The sequence below is a fragment of the Pleurodeles waltl genome, chromosome 1_2 (genome assembly GCF_031143425.1).
Source record: "Pleurodeles waltl isolate 20211129_DDA chromosome 1_2, aPleWal1.hap1.20221129, whole genome shotgun sequence".
In the NCBI taxonomy this organism is placed as follows: Eukaryota; Metazoa; Chordata; class Amphibia; order Caudata; family Salamandridae; genus Pleurodeles; species Pleurodeles waltl.
Genome location: NC_090437.1, coordinates 63,650,817 through 63,668,561, shown reverse-complemented (window position 1 = coordinate 63,668,561; position 17,745 = coordinate 63,650,817). Strand labels below are relative to the sequence as shown.

At 41.6% G+C, this 17,745-nt stretch overlaps 1 protein-coding gene across 1 annotated transcript in view; it reads left to right on the top strand.

Moving 5' to 3' along the window:
- The window catches only part of GPAT3 (glycerol-3-phosphate acyltransferase 3), a 528,602-nt gene that overhangs the window by 326,593 nt on the left and 184,264 nt on the right, over positions 1-17,745 (top strand). Inside the window, exons 6-7 of the mRNA XM_069236318.1 lie at positions 708-801; positions 5,657-5,772. Of these exons, the coding sequence (XP_069092419.1) occupies positions 708-801; positions 5,657-5,772 (210 nt within the window). The remainder of the gene's footprint in view (positions 1-707; positions 802-5,656; positions 5,773-17,745) is intronic.

Here is a 17,745-nt window from a genome sequence, read left to right as displayed (position 1 = left end):
GTTGTCAGTTTTATTGGAGGGTGACAAGTACTCATTGGTTGGAATTGGCAAATTATTCTAAACCACAATAGCAATCTGTTCTCTCACAAAATCACTCTCAGGCATATGACAATAAGTAAATCTCAAACGCAGCACAATTTAGCATTTCATGAACTCCTACCACGGAATTACACCAACACCTCACATCTAACACCACAAAATACACACCAGACATGCTCAACTAGATTCCCCACATGTACTTTCCCTTATATTCCACACCTTCTGAACATACTCTCCGATTAAACAGCAACTGCTTCCTTGTGAGACAACCAGCAGTGCCACAAGACATCAACATGTCACATGCACTCTGTTTTAAACAGGTAAAGTAATAATGAGTTATTGCACTAGATCTGCAGTTATATCTTATGTTAGGACAGATGAGTTTACATGAACCAAACAATAAGTTGTACTTATGTTACTTTTTGCCTTTTTTCTTATAAGATTGTCCACCAGCCTGCCAATCACAAGGAGAAAGAGTTTCTATTCGAAGTAGGAGTAATGTAAATGCTACACACACAGATCATTTGATTGTTTAGGGTTATTTCCAACTCCTGTGAGAAATGTTAATATTATTTCTGTCTGCTTTGAGCGTCTGTTGCTTTCAGTGTTTCCTGCGTAATTTGTGAAACATATTAAGCGTGCTTACGTTGTATGTTGTGTATTTGCAGAGAAAACAAGCCAAAGAAAGGAGGCATTTGCGTTGCCAACCACACCTCACCCATAGACATCATCATCTTGGCCAATGACGGATGTTATGCAATGGTAAGGCAAGAGTTCTGAAGAAAGTGTGTACATTTCTATCCTGTGCCCTCTCATTAAACAGTTTAAATGGGCAGAGATCAGTGCAAAATGCAAAAACAAATGCTGTCTAGGACAGGGCTGGACGATCTAATGATAACCGTAAAAATGTAGGCAAGGTAACATCATGAGGGGTACTAGGAGAGACAAAACGAAGGGCATGTTGAATTTGAAAGCCTTCTGCAGGCTTCTCAAAACCTGGCTGTTAACCATATCTTTTATGAGTGAGTTCCATAACCTAAACAAAATCGGAGATCTTTGCCACATGACCTCTTTGTTAGTAATAAAGTGCTTTCTAAATCAAATGAAACCAACGTAGTACACTTGCAGATAGATTAGTAGTTGAGTTTTTGTAAGATAGAGTCTTCTCCATGGCTGTATAATTAGATCTGTGAAGCCCAGTTTGAAGGCGATAGGTATGATATGCTTAGGAGCAACTTTTTGAGACTAAATATGTAGGACAGTCAAAGGTTTGAATTGAAACTGTTTAGCTATTATCTCTAGGTCTTAAGCTGTAGAGTGTTTAGAAGTGGCATGTAGGTGCTTTACAAAGCTGACACACAAATGAGCAAGTGGAGCTTTAGGACAGTGTGCATTGAGTACTGGCAGAATGCACCGTTTGGCATTGGAAGTTATACCGACTGGCAACAGTTAGTTATGCTAGGTCAGCTCCACCATAGCGAGTCCTCTGGCCCTTCCAAGGATTGTGCATGGTTAGACAAACCTCTTTATTTAAAACAACCAAGGTTTTCTCCCATGGTGCATAGTATTTTGTGACATTTGGGATAATTTAAGATTTAGTCTTAATCTTTTTCCCTAACCCGAAACTGGCCTCGAAATATGGAAAAAGGGTTCCTTTCTCAATAATGGGGGAATAAAACCTGCGGAAGGAAGAGTGTGTTTTACTCGTTTGCAATTTTTGTGGCGAACAGGTGTGCACAGATGGGTGAGCCTAGGAATCTATGCAATTCTTAGAACGAAACCCAATTCTGATTTCAGCAACGGGTCATTTAAATGGTTTGTGCAAGAGTTCCTCAAACTAAGATTAATTATTTATTTCACAAAATAGTGACATGCAAATATGGAAAACTAGATATTGCCAGTAGGACAAACTACCCAAAATAATTTGCTGTTTCATTCCCAAGCCTCTTCTCAGTGCAGAGATATATAGCTTTCCTAGTCAATCCAAAAAGATATGGTATCCAAAGGCAACATCTAAGCAGTGGGTTAAAACGATTTTTCATTTTATACAGGTCATAATGTGTTAAGAATGCAATTACTCATAATTGAGTATCATCAAAAGTTATTTTTGAAATGTTTCCAACAGTCTGTATTTCAGGACAAATGCCATTCGTACCATTCAACATTTTGAATACCTATAACATAAAGTGACACTGAAGGATTTTATAGAATTTTTTTTTCGGGGGATAGTCACTACAGAAGTCACATATTATGTGAAAATCAAATGATAACAGCAAATTCACCATTCCCTCACTTCTGAGAAAAGTAGTGCCCCTCATGCGTGGTGAGGATGATCGTATGCAACCGCAGAACACTTACGAAACAAATACATTCTTGAAAACTCAAGACCTGGGGGTGGGCAGAGGGTAGGGAGCGTCAAGGAAAGGTGTAGCATGTATGGCTCCCACCAGGTTTTCATACTCAAGAGTTCTGTTAGAAATGGCATTTCTGGTTGGCTAGGGCATGCACCTAAGCCAGGCAGAACCCATCCGCTCTAGTCAGGGCGAGGGAGTTACACACCCAAGATAACCCCTGCTCACTCCCTTGGTAGCTTGGAACGAGCAGTCAGGCCTTTCCCAGAGGCAATGTGTAACGCGTTTGAACAACACACACAACACATGTGACACACTATCCCCACCACAAAGGAAACACAGCGCCAACTTATATAAAAATAAATTGTATTGTACACAACATTATTAGACCAAACATAACATGTCAGTAATACCCTGCTACCCAAGCAGTTGTCAGAACATTACACGGTCCGGTTACTCTGCAAAAACCAGCAGTAGTCACATATAACACACAGGTTGCTCATTATTCTGCAACATAAGCAGTAGTCAGGAAAAAACATTATTACAATAATGCACATGTCACAAGATCCTGATAAATACCCTTAACAGGAACATTAGGAAAATACATGGCAAGTCACAAAACAGGTTAGCATAAGATTCTCAGAATGCCCATAAAAGGAACATCAGAAAAATATATGGCAAGCCAAGAGCAGGGAACATATATATTATCAGAGCTACTAGTATATCATCACCAATACGCAAAAAGTGGGACACTCCCCTCAGGTCGAAAACATGTTGTCATGAGGGCCATGACATAATCATGAATGCACAAAAAGAATGACCCGTTCCCCAGATGGTGTGTGCGCTACACCACACCACAAAGTCAGGACCCTTACAGGGCCACCACATGCCTACTCCAAGGGCGCAATAACCTTGTAAGTGGCTTGGGGTGGCTGGGAGACCTCTGATGAGTATTCATTCCTCAGCCTGCAGCGTGCACCAACCAGGGATCTAACGGGTGAAAGGGAGGACCTCCGATGAGGTTTCCCTCCCCTGATCTGTCAAGCAAGGGAGAGGAAAATGGAGAGAAGGTCTGCAGGGCTGGGAAACCTCAGATTACGCTTCCCTCCCTAGTCCTCAAGCCGTACCTGGTGCGTAGCACTCTCCTGGGGCCGCCGCCTTCCCAGCATCAGCGCAGCGGCTCCAAGTGCACAAAGATCCGTTGGCTGAGAGTCAGAGGGCTACGATCCTCCTAGGCCCTTGACTGGCAAGCACCCGGCAGTTCCCTCACCTCCTGCAATACGCTCAGAAGGTGGCCCAGCCAGTGCGGGAAAGACCTAACATAAGTTGCAGTCAGTGGGTGCCTGGGGGGACTCTCCTCAGTGCCTGTCGCACCGGGGGCACCGCAAGGAGCGTGCTCGTTCTGTTCTTTGTTTTCTCGTGCCCTGGTGGCATCTGGAGGAGTGCGTTTCAGACGTGCTCCGATTTTACAGCCAGCTCGGGTTGTGGCGGTGATTTCCTTCCCTCAAACCACGGCAAGCACTCTCCAAGCACTGGGGCAATTCCAAGCACAGCACTCTCAAGGCAGCAAGCAGAGCAGTTCTCCAGGTGCTATATTCACAAAAAGAAAGCACTTCTCCAGGCGCTATACAGGCAGTTGCAGAGGTCAGGGGTCACAGGACCCAGCCTCTGGGGACACAAAGGTGGAGCACAGGGTAGCAGGCCCAACAGCAGGCCAGCACAAAGGGGATGCAGACAGTGGCAGTTCCCCCGACTGACCCAGCAGGTCACAGGTCAGCACAGCAGCAGCAGTCCAAGGAGGTTGCTGGTGAGTCTCTCCTCCAGCATTCTGTGTCCAGTTACAAGCATGTTAAAAAAGTTTCTGTGTCTCCTTTTCATGGGCTAAACCCCCTGTACATACACTCAGTTTTGCAAAGGTTTAAAAAAGAGAGGGAGAGGAGGTTCCAACCAGTTACAACTGGTTCCAGGAGTGTCCCCTCTCCCCTCCAGCACAGGCTCCAGACATCAGCTGGGTGTAAATGTGGCCTTTGTGTGAGGCCAGGGCATAGCCTTTACAAATGCTAGTGTGCCCCACCTCCCCTTTTCTCAGCCCAGGAAGACTATTCAAAATGTAGATGCACCTCTTTGACACCTCCACCCTTCCTGTCTACAGGCCGTCTGAAAAATATGCACAAAGCCCAGCTGTCACTCTGCCCAGACGTGGGTTGGAGTCAAGCTGCAAAAGACCAGAGTCATACGCACAGAGAAATGCTCACTTGTTTAGAAGTGGCATTTCTGTAATGGTAATAAAAAATCCACCTACACCAGTAAGCAGCATTTCTCACCACCATTACAATCATACCAAACATGCCTATGCTACTCCTCATAAATCAGACAATACCCCCTAGAAATAAGGCAGGGTATTTCCAATGCATTCCTATGAGAAGGCAGCATTCACAGCAGTGAGAAACCAAATAAGCTGTTGGTCACTTCCAGGACAGACCACGCTACTAGGCACATGTCCTGCCTTCTACATAGATAGCACCCTGCCCCTATGGCTAGCTAGAGCCTACCTTATGGTGACTTACATGTAGAAAAAGGGGAGTTCTGGGCCTGGCAAGTAAATTTAGATGCCAGGTCCCTGTGGCAGTAAGCTAGCAGGCCTGAGACAGGTTTGAAAGGCTACTTCAATGGGTGGCGCAAGCAGCACTGCAGGCCAACTGCTAGCATTTCATTTACAGACCCTGGGTATAGAGATACAACTGTACAAGGGACTTGCAAGTAAAATAAATGTGCCAATTAGGTATAAGCCAATCATGCCAACTTTTGAAGGGAGAGCACCTGCACATTCACATTTATCAGCACTGATGAAGTGCTCAGAGTCCCAGAGCCAACAGCAAAAAGTCAGAAAAATTAGGTCCAACAAGTTCCTTAAAAATTTGGCTTATATGCCACAATTTGCTTGTGTGCACAAAAGACTAGAATTGGCATTGAATAACAAAAGACCTACCATCCTAATCTCCAACTAGTCTCCTAATAAAGATCAGCTTTCTGTGAGTGGGCATGTCATACTGGACTTGAAGAAGCCAGAATTGCAAGTTTAGTCCTTTTCTGCTTGTGAAAGGAACTGCCAAAACTCTTTTTTTGCATAAATATTTCACAGCTTTTTAATATAGGTTATGGAATGTGACTGTGCATGTTTGGGGGTTGGCAGAAGACTTTAATTAAAAAAAAATCCATTGGAGGGGCGTTGCTCTGTACAGTAAAATGTTCCTTGTGTTGTGAAGGTTGGCCAGGCGCACGGCGGATTGATGGGAGTCATCCAGAGAGCAATGGTGAGAGCGTGCCCTCATGTGTGGTTTGAACGCTCAGAAATGAAAGACAGACACCTCGTGACGAAAAGGTAAGGAGAGCATACTGTGCTTGTCACCATGCTATATATGTAGAGTTAAGATTCCCAAAAGAACGCATTTTATTGCTATTCTGTCAATTATTTTCACAACAGTATTTAAGTGACATAGCATAAATATGCATTTGCACACCTTGGAGCATCTTCGCTTTCTTCTACGGGCAAGTATTAACTAGAGGAAAACAACAAGTTCGATCCCCCACGTATTTTTCAATAATAAAACACGGTCCCTTGGAGAGGAATAGTAGCATGGACGTCATTTAGGGTTCGCAGCTGTCAAAAGTTACAAAATTAAGTGCCTAGAAAACAGGGGCTGATCGTCCTTATGGACGTCGGTTGGGGCTTCACTTGCTTTGCTTTCTTTCCACTTTTACTGCACTAACAGTGAATAATAACATATTATTTACTATTAGTAATGAAAATGGACTTCAGTTATGTGGAATATTCCCTTCAGTGGCAGCTGAGGTAAGTAAAAAATGCTTTTAAGTGCATGCTTGCGGATGAGTGTGTTTATGTGAGAGGAGATGTAAGCGTAAATCTATTTGTATGTGTGAGTATAAGTGAAAGTGGAGGTTAAAGGTGGGAGATGTTACTACGGCTATACTTGGCATTTCGGTGAATTGACGTCCATGAATGGTAGACCACCATTGGTAACTGAAAACTTTGGGGATCACTGTGTGAGCCACATTATATGTGCAATTGTTGGTTTGTACATGTATTTAAGCACCGCCTTAAGAACTTGCTATAGTTCCAGTGAGCGACGTCAAAAAGCACTCATCAAATCAAAAGGGAAACAAATACTGCAGGGGCTGGTAGACCGCTGTTTACAGAATTGCTTAGATGAATGACTGAGAAGTCGTCCTCAATATATTTGAAGTCTATTCCCAGTATGTTTCTTTGTCTCTGTAGAATGTGCAAAATAACGGTTCAGTCTGTCAAACGCTAGTCTCCGTTTATGCCAGTTATGTGGTGTGAATTTGCTTTAATAGTTTTTTATTTGAACATGTATCTATGTTATGAATGTCCCACTTATTCAAGAGCACTTGAAATTCATGAGGGGTCAGTATTGGGATATTTTAGATCCTAAGCTATGATGACAGAAAATACAGAAGTCACAGTTGTATAGGCCTATTTATTTGTTTTAAAAATGTACAACTTAAACCTAGCTAATACTGTGATTATATAATTGCTTAATGTTGCGTTCTGGGCTCAGTGCTTGTTTAAAGAAATGCTGAACTTCCAACTGGTATTGACATGCGGTAAGCTCAGATGTCAAATACTGAAATATGGATACTCATATTAGACTTCGAGTAATACAGTGCTACGAGAGTCATGACTGCACCTTTTGGTGGAGCGCTGTTTCTACTCCAGATTTCCACTGAATTTCAATGACTTAGCCAGTGTTCCTTATGTGGTTCATTTGCATTATGTTTCGAACTTGCACCCTCATCAGTAAAAACAAATAAATGAAAGTAGTCATTGCAAAATATAAAACCCCTCTCTTTGGTTTGTATTGCATCAAGTAAAACAAGGAATTTGCTCTTATAATATGCGAGATGCATTTAGGAACAAATCTCAAATGTAGAATATTTGGAGTTTCTTTGTAACTATTGATTTTTGTCAAGTGCCTTTGTGGATATTGTATGATGCTGGTCACCTTACAGTTGTGCTGGGAGTTTTTTGTTCTATCGGTACACCTGCTACGCCAAATATCACTGGCCAAAACATTACAACATGAGACTTTTTGAAAAAGGGTGAGGGACCAGTCATCTCTCAAATGAGTCAGCAAAGTTGTTCCCAGCTCCCGCTCTCCACACCACGAATACTCTGCCTCCTCCACCAAATCTAATCAATCGACTGCTGACCAAACTGCCTCGCCCTCAAGCCATGGGGAAAAGATGACCAGCCAGGAGCAACAAAATGAGAACAGTTCCAGCTGATAGTCTACCAGCACCATCTTTATGTTTGCTACACTTGGCAGGAGGGAGGGGACTCCAAAAACTGGCATACTTTAGTCATCTTCTGCTTCCCCTAATTATAGAATAAACAAGTGCAGAAGGGAAAATTGATGAGTCCTCAATGAAAATGGACACAGTTGCAAAGACCTGAAAGGGACATTTGTAGGGCAGCCCGTTTGTGAATATTGAAGTATCTCCTTTTTCAAAGGGATACGAAAATGTTCTTCTGGTTGAAAGTGTGGCAGATGAGTATCCTGGGTAAAAATACACTTATTTTGTTGCCTTATCCCTTCAAATATCAGTATTTGCTTATCATTCCTCCTAAAACTAAAACCGTTTACATTTTAGGAAGCAAATGTAATTTCTGTCTCAGTACAAATATTTTATACAGATCCTGAAAACACTGGTCCTTTGCCAAAGCAAATATCAATACTCTTATACACTCCCTTACTACTTTCCTTTTGATAATGTTTATTGCTTCCCTTCCCTATTGTGATAATCAGAAATTAGAAATTGATAGGACTCTTTGTATTTTTTTTTTTTACTCCCAATTAATAATGCTGTTAGTGCCTATATGTATTCCCTGAATGATCAAATCAAGTGTCAAAATATTAGTTACCAACATTCCCATGCACCCTCTTCCTACTTCTAAAGAGGATCTTCTCCACCATCCAGCTACTAGAAAGGAACCCTAATTGTACGATCTGCATCTTAAATTTTAATGAATGAATGGTCACTTGCATAGCACGCTGTTACCCCAAGGAGTGTCCTGGCACTCTGCACAACTACCATCACTATCCAGTACAGTTCAGTACAGTCAATTCTGATTAAAGAGCCACATTTTCAGTTTCTTTCTGAACAGAGTGATAGCTGCAGTAAGCCGTAACTCAAGTGGAAGCTTGTTCAATGCTAAGGAGCAGAAGGAACTACTTCCAGCCCTAGAAAGCCAAATCCTAGGGATTCTGGCCAGGAAAGCACTGTCTGGCCAAAGGTACATTGAAGGGCTGTAGAAGCTAATTCTTGCCATGAGACAGGCTGCAGCAGTCTGATGTAGAGCCCTAAGTGCCAACACAAGAGTTTTAATAAAAATCCTCTTCTTTTTTGGGAGCCAGTGAAGGACCCGCAAATGTGGGGACACGTGATTTCAGAGACAAGCCCAGAAGAGCACGAGCCACAGCTGTTTGAACCACCTGCAATCTATTAATGAGATAATCTGGGGGATCCAATTAGAGGGAATTATTGTAATCAAGCCTCAATGTTATCAAAGACTGTTTGATGTGTTTCCTGATTGCAAATGAGAGGATATGTAAGAACTTTCTTAAAATATACAGCATTCTAAAACAGGTCCCCACCATAATTTTAACCTCAGATTGTAAGACAGTCATCGAATTTGACGCCCAAATTCTTTACTGGTGCACTAGAGGAGGGACTGCATCAGCAGGCCAAAAGGACTTCCATGCCTCAGGGGCCTTCAAACCAATGAAAAGCAGTTCAGTCTTTACTGCATTGCATTTAAGCTGATGGTATGTTAGCCATTGGAAGACAGCTGTTAGACAGGATCTGATATTTTCACCAAGGAACGCTGCATCCCTGCCCCAGGAGAACAGCAGCTGGGTATCATCAGCATAGGAAATTGTGTTTGCTCCCCAAGCTTTGGCAAGTGGCATAAGATGGATATCAAAAACGTTAGGGCTCAGAGCTGAACCTTGTGGCACTCCCATTTCACGAGACCCTGAAAAAAAAGCAGGGGTCCAGACCTTTTGATCTCATCCCTCCAGAAAAGAGGCTAGCCAATCCCGAGCTTTTCCACAATTCCAGTAGATTAGAGACAAGCTAGGAGTTTAGAATAGGGCACCATGTGGAGGGCTGCTGAAAGATCTTACGTAATCAGCACTGCCTTTCCCCCAACATCTAGCGTGCTCCTGATGTAATCGGGTTAAAAACCAGACTGACTCGGCTGTAGCAAATTATCACTTCTTAAGTACTGGGAGAGCTGCATGTTAACATGCTTCTCCAGTACTCGAGTTAATGCACTTCCTTGTGCCCAATACTAATACAAGGAATAGGCACAAGGCTACAACGTGGTATAATGTAGAATGTAGGAAATTAAAATCCAAGCTCACATTAGCTATTAAGAGCAAAAATATAAGTCAAATTGGCACTCAGCGTAAAGCCTACAAATATGCCCCACTAAAAGCCAAGCAGGATGGGGAAGAGCAAAGGTGATGTGATCTTTTAAATGTCTGCCATGAGAGAGACATGACCAAATTCTGGTCACTGGTGACTTGGGGAAGAGACACTGCAATGGCCCAACCAGTAAATCACATCCCACCCCAAGCCTGGGCTGAGTACTTGCAAGGTTTGTATGATGACAGCTCGTCAGGCAATACCGGTGAGGGCCTGGTTTTCACTAATGTAGCCCAGACAGACCTTGTGATGACATTTGACATGCAAGATGCATAAAGTGCTATAGAGGCAATTGTGCAGGGGAAAGCCCCTGGTCCTGATGGCATCCCTGGTGATATCTGTCTCCATGATAAAACAAGGTGAGCTGAGTACATTCTATTATTGAGTATCCCTAAATCCCAGAAGGGTGCTGAGGTGGTACCTGTCTAAAAACAAGCATTTGCAATGCAATAGGTCATGCGTTTGTTTTAGTTAGAGCTATTGTCATTGTAAATTAATAACTGGGCTTTTCTTGCCACATAAATTGATCTGCCCTTCCTCATAATTGTGTTTTCGCGCCACATAATTCCAGTGTCCCTGCATATAACTAAAGCACTTCCATTTACCTTTTCCTCTATCTGAAGCCAAAAATGAAAATGTTGCCATTTAGCATCCTGATTTAAATCTGCCAAGCTAATTCCAATAGAATACCACTTTCACCACCCCACCATCAGAGTTGTTGGCTGGCTAACACAATTCCCCAAAAAAGACACAAGACAGCCACGAAGGAGTAAAGAGAGAAATAAACTAGAAGGATCACCCAAACATATCAAGAATGTTGAAAAAGTTCTAGTGAAATAAGGATGTTAAGTTTTCCTGAACCATGGTCATAATTGCAATAAAGAGAGGTTAATAAAACATATACAATTATCATGTAAACCCAATTAAAATCTGTCAGAAATAAACTTTTGGCATTATAGTAATTCTCAGAACAACCCCCAGAGGACACCACAATAAAAATAGCACTTGTAAGAAACATGGTAATGTAACCATATAATTAGCACAACTACATGAAAAGAGAATTGCAGAAAGTAATGCAGTGTAACCATACATTTAGCCCCTAGAGGGTGTAGTGCATTACACATATTGAAGGCAAGCAGGCCTGCTGCAATGATATAACAAACAAGTCCCTTAAAACAAAATTACTGCCAGCTGCAAAACCTAAGTTCCAGCCGTGAAAGAACTTAAAACACATAATGGTGGGAGGGGTTATTATTTTGGAGCCCCCCACTAACCTAGCGTGGGGACCCAGAGATGATGTAGACAGAAAAAACATGATGTGGTGAATGTTTTGAAGGTGCTCCCTTTGTCCCAGGACCACCACAGGTTTAGTTGTGAGCACAAATGTTTTGTAAAAGTAATGCCCTGCAAAGCATTATGGGGTCAGTTTCCATGCCTGAAATATTGTACCATGTTGATTGTAATGCTTAGAACAGCCCCTATAGGTCACCACAATAAAAATAGCATTTGTATGAAACATTGTCATGTAACCATATTGTTAGCCCTTTAGAGGGCATAACCACATGAAAAGGAAATGGTGGAAAGTAATGCAGTGTGTGTGTGTGTGTGTGTGTGTGTGTGTGTGTGTATATATATATATATATATATATATATATATCTCTCATCCCCTATAGGTCATAGTACCTTACGCATTTTCTGAGCTAACAGGCTTATTGCAATAATATTACAAACAAGGCCCATAGAACACAAACTACTCATAGCTGAAAGACAAAAGTTCCAGCCATGTGAGAGCTTAAACAGACACTGAATGGTGGGAGGGGTTATTATCTTGAGGTTCCCAGTAACCTAGTGTAGGGACCCAGAGATGGTGTAGACGGAAAGAGCATGTTGCAGTGAATTGTTTGGTGGTGGTCCCACTGTCCTAGGACCTCCATAGGCTGAGTTATGAGCAAAAATGTTTTCTAAAAGTAATGGCCTGCAAAGCAATATGGGACAAGTTTCCCAAGCGTAGTTAATATTGTAGTGTTGCCTCTCCTGCTGTGTTAGCATATCTGACATTTTGGAAAGGCCATAGGTATAGTAATGCGGAAATTGCACAAGTGGAGCAAAAGTCAGATGTCTTGTGGATGGCAGCACTCATTTACACCACCCACAAAGATGACTTAAAAAAACATTGTCTCATCACCAAGTTGCAGCCAAGTGCTACAGCCAGCACATGGCAAAGTGATCTGTTTTGGCACATTGCAAAGACTACTTCTTACATTAGCTGAGTCATCAATAAGTATTGCAGGCCTATGTGCATAATGGATAAAGTGAGGCATGCTAATTATGGAGTTACCCTTTAGTAACATCATTCAAAAGATGTGGCTATCCTCAGCAATTTTGCGATGCTCAAAGGGATCCACCGCCAGGCAAGACCAATTCTCTGATGTTCTCTGCATTGTAAACAGGGCTTAGGAATGGCCAAGTGAGGGGTAGGGTGTTGGGGAATGTAACAGCAGCGAGGGAGTTTTAAAAAGACAAGAGAACTAAAACAAGGATTAAATAATGTTGACACCAGCTTCCAGTCATCAACGCTAGGATCACAAATCTTATTACCTGCAAAACGCTTTAGGGATGGTGTTTGCCTAGCACTTGTTTAAAAATTCAACCTCCTGTTGTGAAAGCTGTAGTAAAAATGAACATGACTGGAACAAACCTACAAAATAAATGAAACACCGTGGCAATTCAAGCTTTTGTTTGAGCAACAGTCTTAATACTAAGTTTAGGATCACACCATTATCTCTTTTGCATTAACCTCTGGTTAAATATTACAGCTGGCATGTGTTGGAGTGTAGCTTTTATAATAAAAAATTTACATGAACTGTTTGCAAAATAATGTCTAATGAAGCTGCATAGAAAACGTGACAGACTAATATTAACATATGCGTTTGAAATGTGCCCACGGGGAGTGGCCACCAATATATACAATGATAAATGGAATTGATTAATAATGGATTATTAATGTACTAATGTATGATTCTGTTTTAGCATTAAGAATTATATGTTAAGGTTTTGTTGAATTAATCATTAGGCCTTAGTTAGCAAGGGTCTGGGCCTAGCTGCCTGGTCTCATATTAAATGTGTTTCTCAAACGTGCGATGTACTGTCTTGCTGAAGGACCTAAAGCTGTACTTTTCCAGAAGCTAGAGATGTGTGTAACCATAGTAAATTCTTTCTCATGAGACTCGACTTGCTCAAGGAGCCATTCTTGCTGAATGCAACAGTGTAATTCGCAAAAGGTACAAAGTCGCACAAACTGGTAAAGACAATGGAGCTACTGACTTAAAAAGCAAGGAGTGTTACTCTTTCTACCTGACATTCTACCCGTTGAAGACGTAAATCACAGGAGCCAATGAATTGCATGAGAACTGTTTTAAATCAAAATTCTAGTAAGGTGATCAGCAGACTATTGGATAGAGTTAATGGTGCACCGAATGCGGACCAGTTGAAACTTAAAGACTTGTCTGGTGAATTCAATTTAACGACGTATCACAAGGAGAAATCAGCCAATTTTCTGCGAGCCATTTGCGTGCCATTAGCCTGCCACTCTTACTCAGCCATTTCCGTGTCTCTTACTGAGACGTTAGAGGGACACTCTTAGTGTTGCTCTGATATTCTGATTTAGTCCTTGCTACTGATACTTTAAACCATCCTCACCCTTTTTGCCTTACCCAATATTTGCTTCTCTTATGAGGGAAGTATTCCTACTTACTCTATTTTGCTGAGACTTTGCTGACCTGTCCGGGCTGATGGTGAATCGACTGCTGTCCTGAGGACGAAGACTGATTCTGTATGCTGACCCATTACGGAGGGTAACTATATGAAAATGAAATTGTAATTGTCTGTTTGCCGTTTCTTTCTACGTACCAACTGCTCTTTGATAGAGGCCATAGTTAGATGTTTTCCAAATTTGTGTTACCAAATTGTTTTGCATGAAGTCCAACATGCTGATGCTAATTTGGCTAATTTAGTTAAGGGGTTCACCGACATTGGGTGCAAATAGACAAATGACTGGATCTTTGCTTTGTTGAAATAACAAATTAATGCTACTCGCTAAAGTTAATTCATGTTGACGTCGTGCTTTGTTCTAATGTTCATGATCTTTGCTCTGCTTAAGTCATACTCAAGCTGCCACATTGTGAAATTGTTAATGTGTTTTCTGGTATTGAGACTAATAAACTTGCTAGTAGAGTGTAACGAATAGGGAATAAATCTCATAAATCTTACTAAAATCGAGTGTGATTATTCATGGCTGGAAGGTCATGTTGTGTCTAATTCTTATTAATGCAATTAACTAATTTGATTGATTAGTTATTGTGAATATTGATGAGGTTATTGACCTAGTGATTGCAATGCGGAATAGATATCTCGTCTTGAGGTGTCTCCAATCAGGGTCAAAATCTTCTTTGGCCTAAAACGAGTCCCCGTGCAAGTAAAGTGCCTAGGTCGGGACGCGTTATCACATGTCACATAGTTCTGAACAGAGGCGTTTTAAGGCATGTACAGTGTGTGCACTGACTCCATGGTCCAGCCTTTCAGGGCACCACCTGATAGGCTCTGTTCTACAGACAGTCCTGTCCTGATGACCTTGAATGTTTCTTAAAGATAGATTATTTTTTAAATACCCCTTTCGGTTAATGTATTTTAAATACAGGTAATGTGTGCGAGCTTTACTGCAGACATTATGCAGAGAAATGTTGTGTTTGTTTTTGATCACCATGCAGCATCATATAAAAGTATTTTAGAAACAGGACCTTGCATTTGCGAAATGGGATTGGTCACAGAGATTATTTGCAATATGATTGAGTTGCTGCTATATTGCACTAGTGAAAACGTACATTAAAGTCCCTTCATATTAGATGGAAACACATTTAGAATTTGAACCAGTCTGCCTGTGCACTGTCAGTGACCTGGACAAAAAGGGCATAAAAGAGCTGTAACTAGATCATAAATGCAAAGCTCCTCTGAACAGGCCCCACAAAATATGTTTGGCACAAATCACCCCCCCCTTCAAATCCTGAAGATGTCCCCGGTTCTAAATCACTATATTTGTGGTGTAGGGATTGAGTTCCCCTCGATATGGCTCTTTAATGAGCCAAGAGACTTGACCTTCCCTAGTGAAGATGCCTCAGGTCAACTAGTCATTAATGACTGTGCAGTGTATATCGCACAACATAAAAATACCCCTGCTTGTTTACACGACACAAGCTATGGAAGTGTCACTAGTTTTTATAAAGATATTCCTGCTCTGCAAATGTCACAAACTAACATTCTCAAGTAGTTTCATAGCAAATGGCAAACAGAATTCTCCTTGCTGAGGCTACTCTTTACAGAATACTTAGGGCACATCCTCGCTTCTGTCTGGGCCTACGCCTTCAGGTGCTGTTGGTAGGGATGACTGGGAGCTGGCCTATGAGACAAGCCCACGCTTGTCGATACCACTGGGGACCTCGTTCAATCGTTCTCCTTGCCAACACTCATCTCTGTCCTATACCGGATTTCGACCTGAGAAACCTCTCTGACCTCTGCGGTGGAAATTCACTGGACCACTCCGTATTGCTCTGAAAACTGAATAGGAAGCGATGGGCACTGCTCTGTTTTATGCAGGGTCTTCCGAGGTGACAGCCGCCCAAATGCTGCAGGCAAATGTAGTTCCCTCAAAGGAATGTCAACACAGAAGCCACGGAAACAGGCAGAAGACTGTTCAGGACATGTTCCTGGTAGTCTGTCCAAAGGTGAAAGAAGGCAGAAACATTTGCTGATGACTTCTGATGGCTGCATTCATAAAATGGTGGGTGACTGATGCCCATGATAGAAGTACCATTTTAATTGTACAGGCTCGAGCAGGGGTTCCCTGTGAGAAAGGACTGTGGTGGAACTTAGTCATAATTTCATAAGTTAGAAGGGCTAGAACAGTCCTCGTCACAGCTTTTGTGATGTTTATCAAACATTGCCCTGGGAATTACATAAAAGCTATTCATCTCTTTCTGACAGATAATTCTTTATTGTTTATGGTTATTTAAAACAATCACAATATACGACAACACCGACATAATACCACCTGTACACTTCATCCAAACATCTATCCTCTAAACGCCACGGAAAAGTGGTCGATCATAATAAGTCAATGCACCTAGTTAAAACCATTGTCCCATGGAGTACAAAAGGCAATGTAATACAATTGAATAAGTCAAACACCCTTCCTACCCGCGACCACTAAGTACCCAAGATAAAATCAGAAATCTATCAAAATGGAGCTAAAACTGCTTACAACAGACCTCTCAGATACACACAATTATTTAATACATTCTCACATACCATAAGAAAATCGATACTTACCACAGAGCTGGAGACCAAAATACAAATATTGAGTATCAATTGAAATAAAATGTAAATGCTTCTAAGTAACTCCTTTTATATATGATGTAATGTTCTATTATTTACAATAAAGTGGCAACAAACTAAAACAAACCTGACCATAATAAAATTAAAAAGAGGGAAATGCAATATATATTAACAAAAACTTTGTAACACAACCTAATGACAAGGATTCAGATTTAAAATGTAAAATTAAATCACAGTCAAATAACAGGCAACTCTTCTAATTAGGCCTTCTAAACCTTTTACTGATAACAAGTAAGCGTACTAAAGCAGACCCGTGCCATATGGAATGGAAGAAATGGCCAGCGCAGTCAATATAAAAGGACGTCCCTACGAAGACCTCTAATCACCTTAAAATTCACATTGTATAAAGTGCAAATGCAACGGGACGGAGGGGGGGGGAACATTTTAGCTGCATTCCAATAGACCAGAACCTTTTTGAAAGCGATCAAATAATCTAAAACAAACCCAAGCCGCTTAAAATTAGAAAGGGGCAAGTGGCACCCACCAAACATTTCAAACACATTACTGTAATAGCAATTTAGGACACAAAGCATTCTAATACAGTGTTGTGCAGGAAGACCAGTGTAAGTTGGCTCTACTGTAAAATGTTTAAAATGATGCGCCCGAGAGAGAGGGGAGGACCAGCCGGAGTGGTTCAGCATTAAATTACCACCACATGCAGGCCTTCCACATCCACATCTGTTTGCCATGGGGTGACTTCAAAAGAAGAAAGGAGTCCCAGAGTTCCCCATTTCAACAGCTAACCTCAATGCCTCTCTGAGAAATTTCACACATCTGACTGTTACTGCACATGGACACCACTCAAAGATGCAGCGATGGTCATCTTACAGTGTGTTATGCCGAGTTTGTGAAATAATGGCTTCAACCAATAACCTTGCAAACTCTTTAAGGCTGGGCACACGCATATCACATGTGGCAGACTTTCCTTCTTGTAATTACATAAACAGCAGCTCTGTTCCACTGACCCAATTAAACAACCAAACTTGTAGACTTTTAGTCAGATTAAGCCACATCTCAGTCTTAAAAGCTCTTTTGTAAATGCCAGTTTCATGGGGCTAGCTAGATACACTGCTTTCCCCCATGCTTGGTACAAGGACTCACATAAATGGACATGGGCTTTATGCAAAATATCTTGTTGGTCCTCATTTCTAGATTAAGTCTTCACCAACAATTTTGTATTGAGCTTTGGGTATAGATTTTATTTAGAGATGTTCTGAGCATCCAGTATTTCAATGGCTCCCTTCAAATAGGGCTCCCACATAAGTTTTTAGTCTTGAACACTTTGACCTATCAGTTCTTTAAGAGACCCCGAGGGGGCGGCCATCAGCTTTGCATAGTATCACAAGAACCAGGCATTTAACAAATTAGTTTGCTT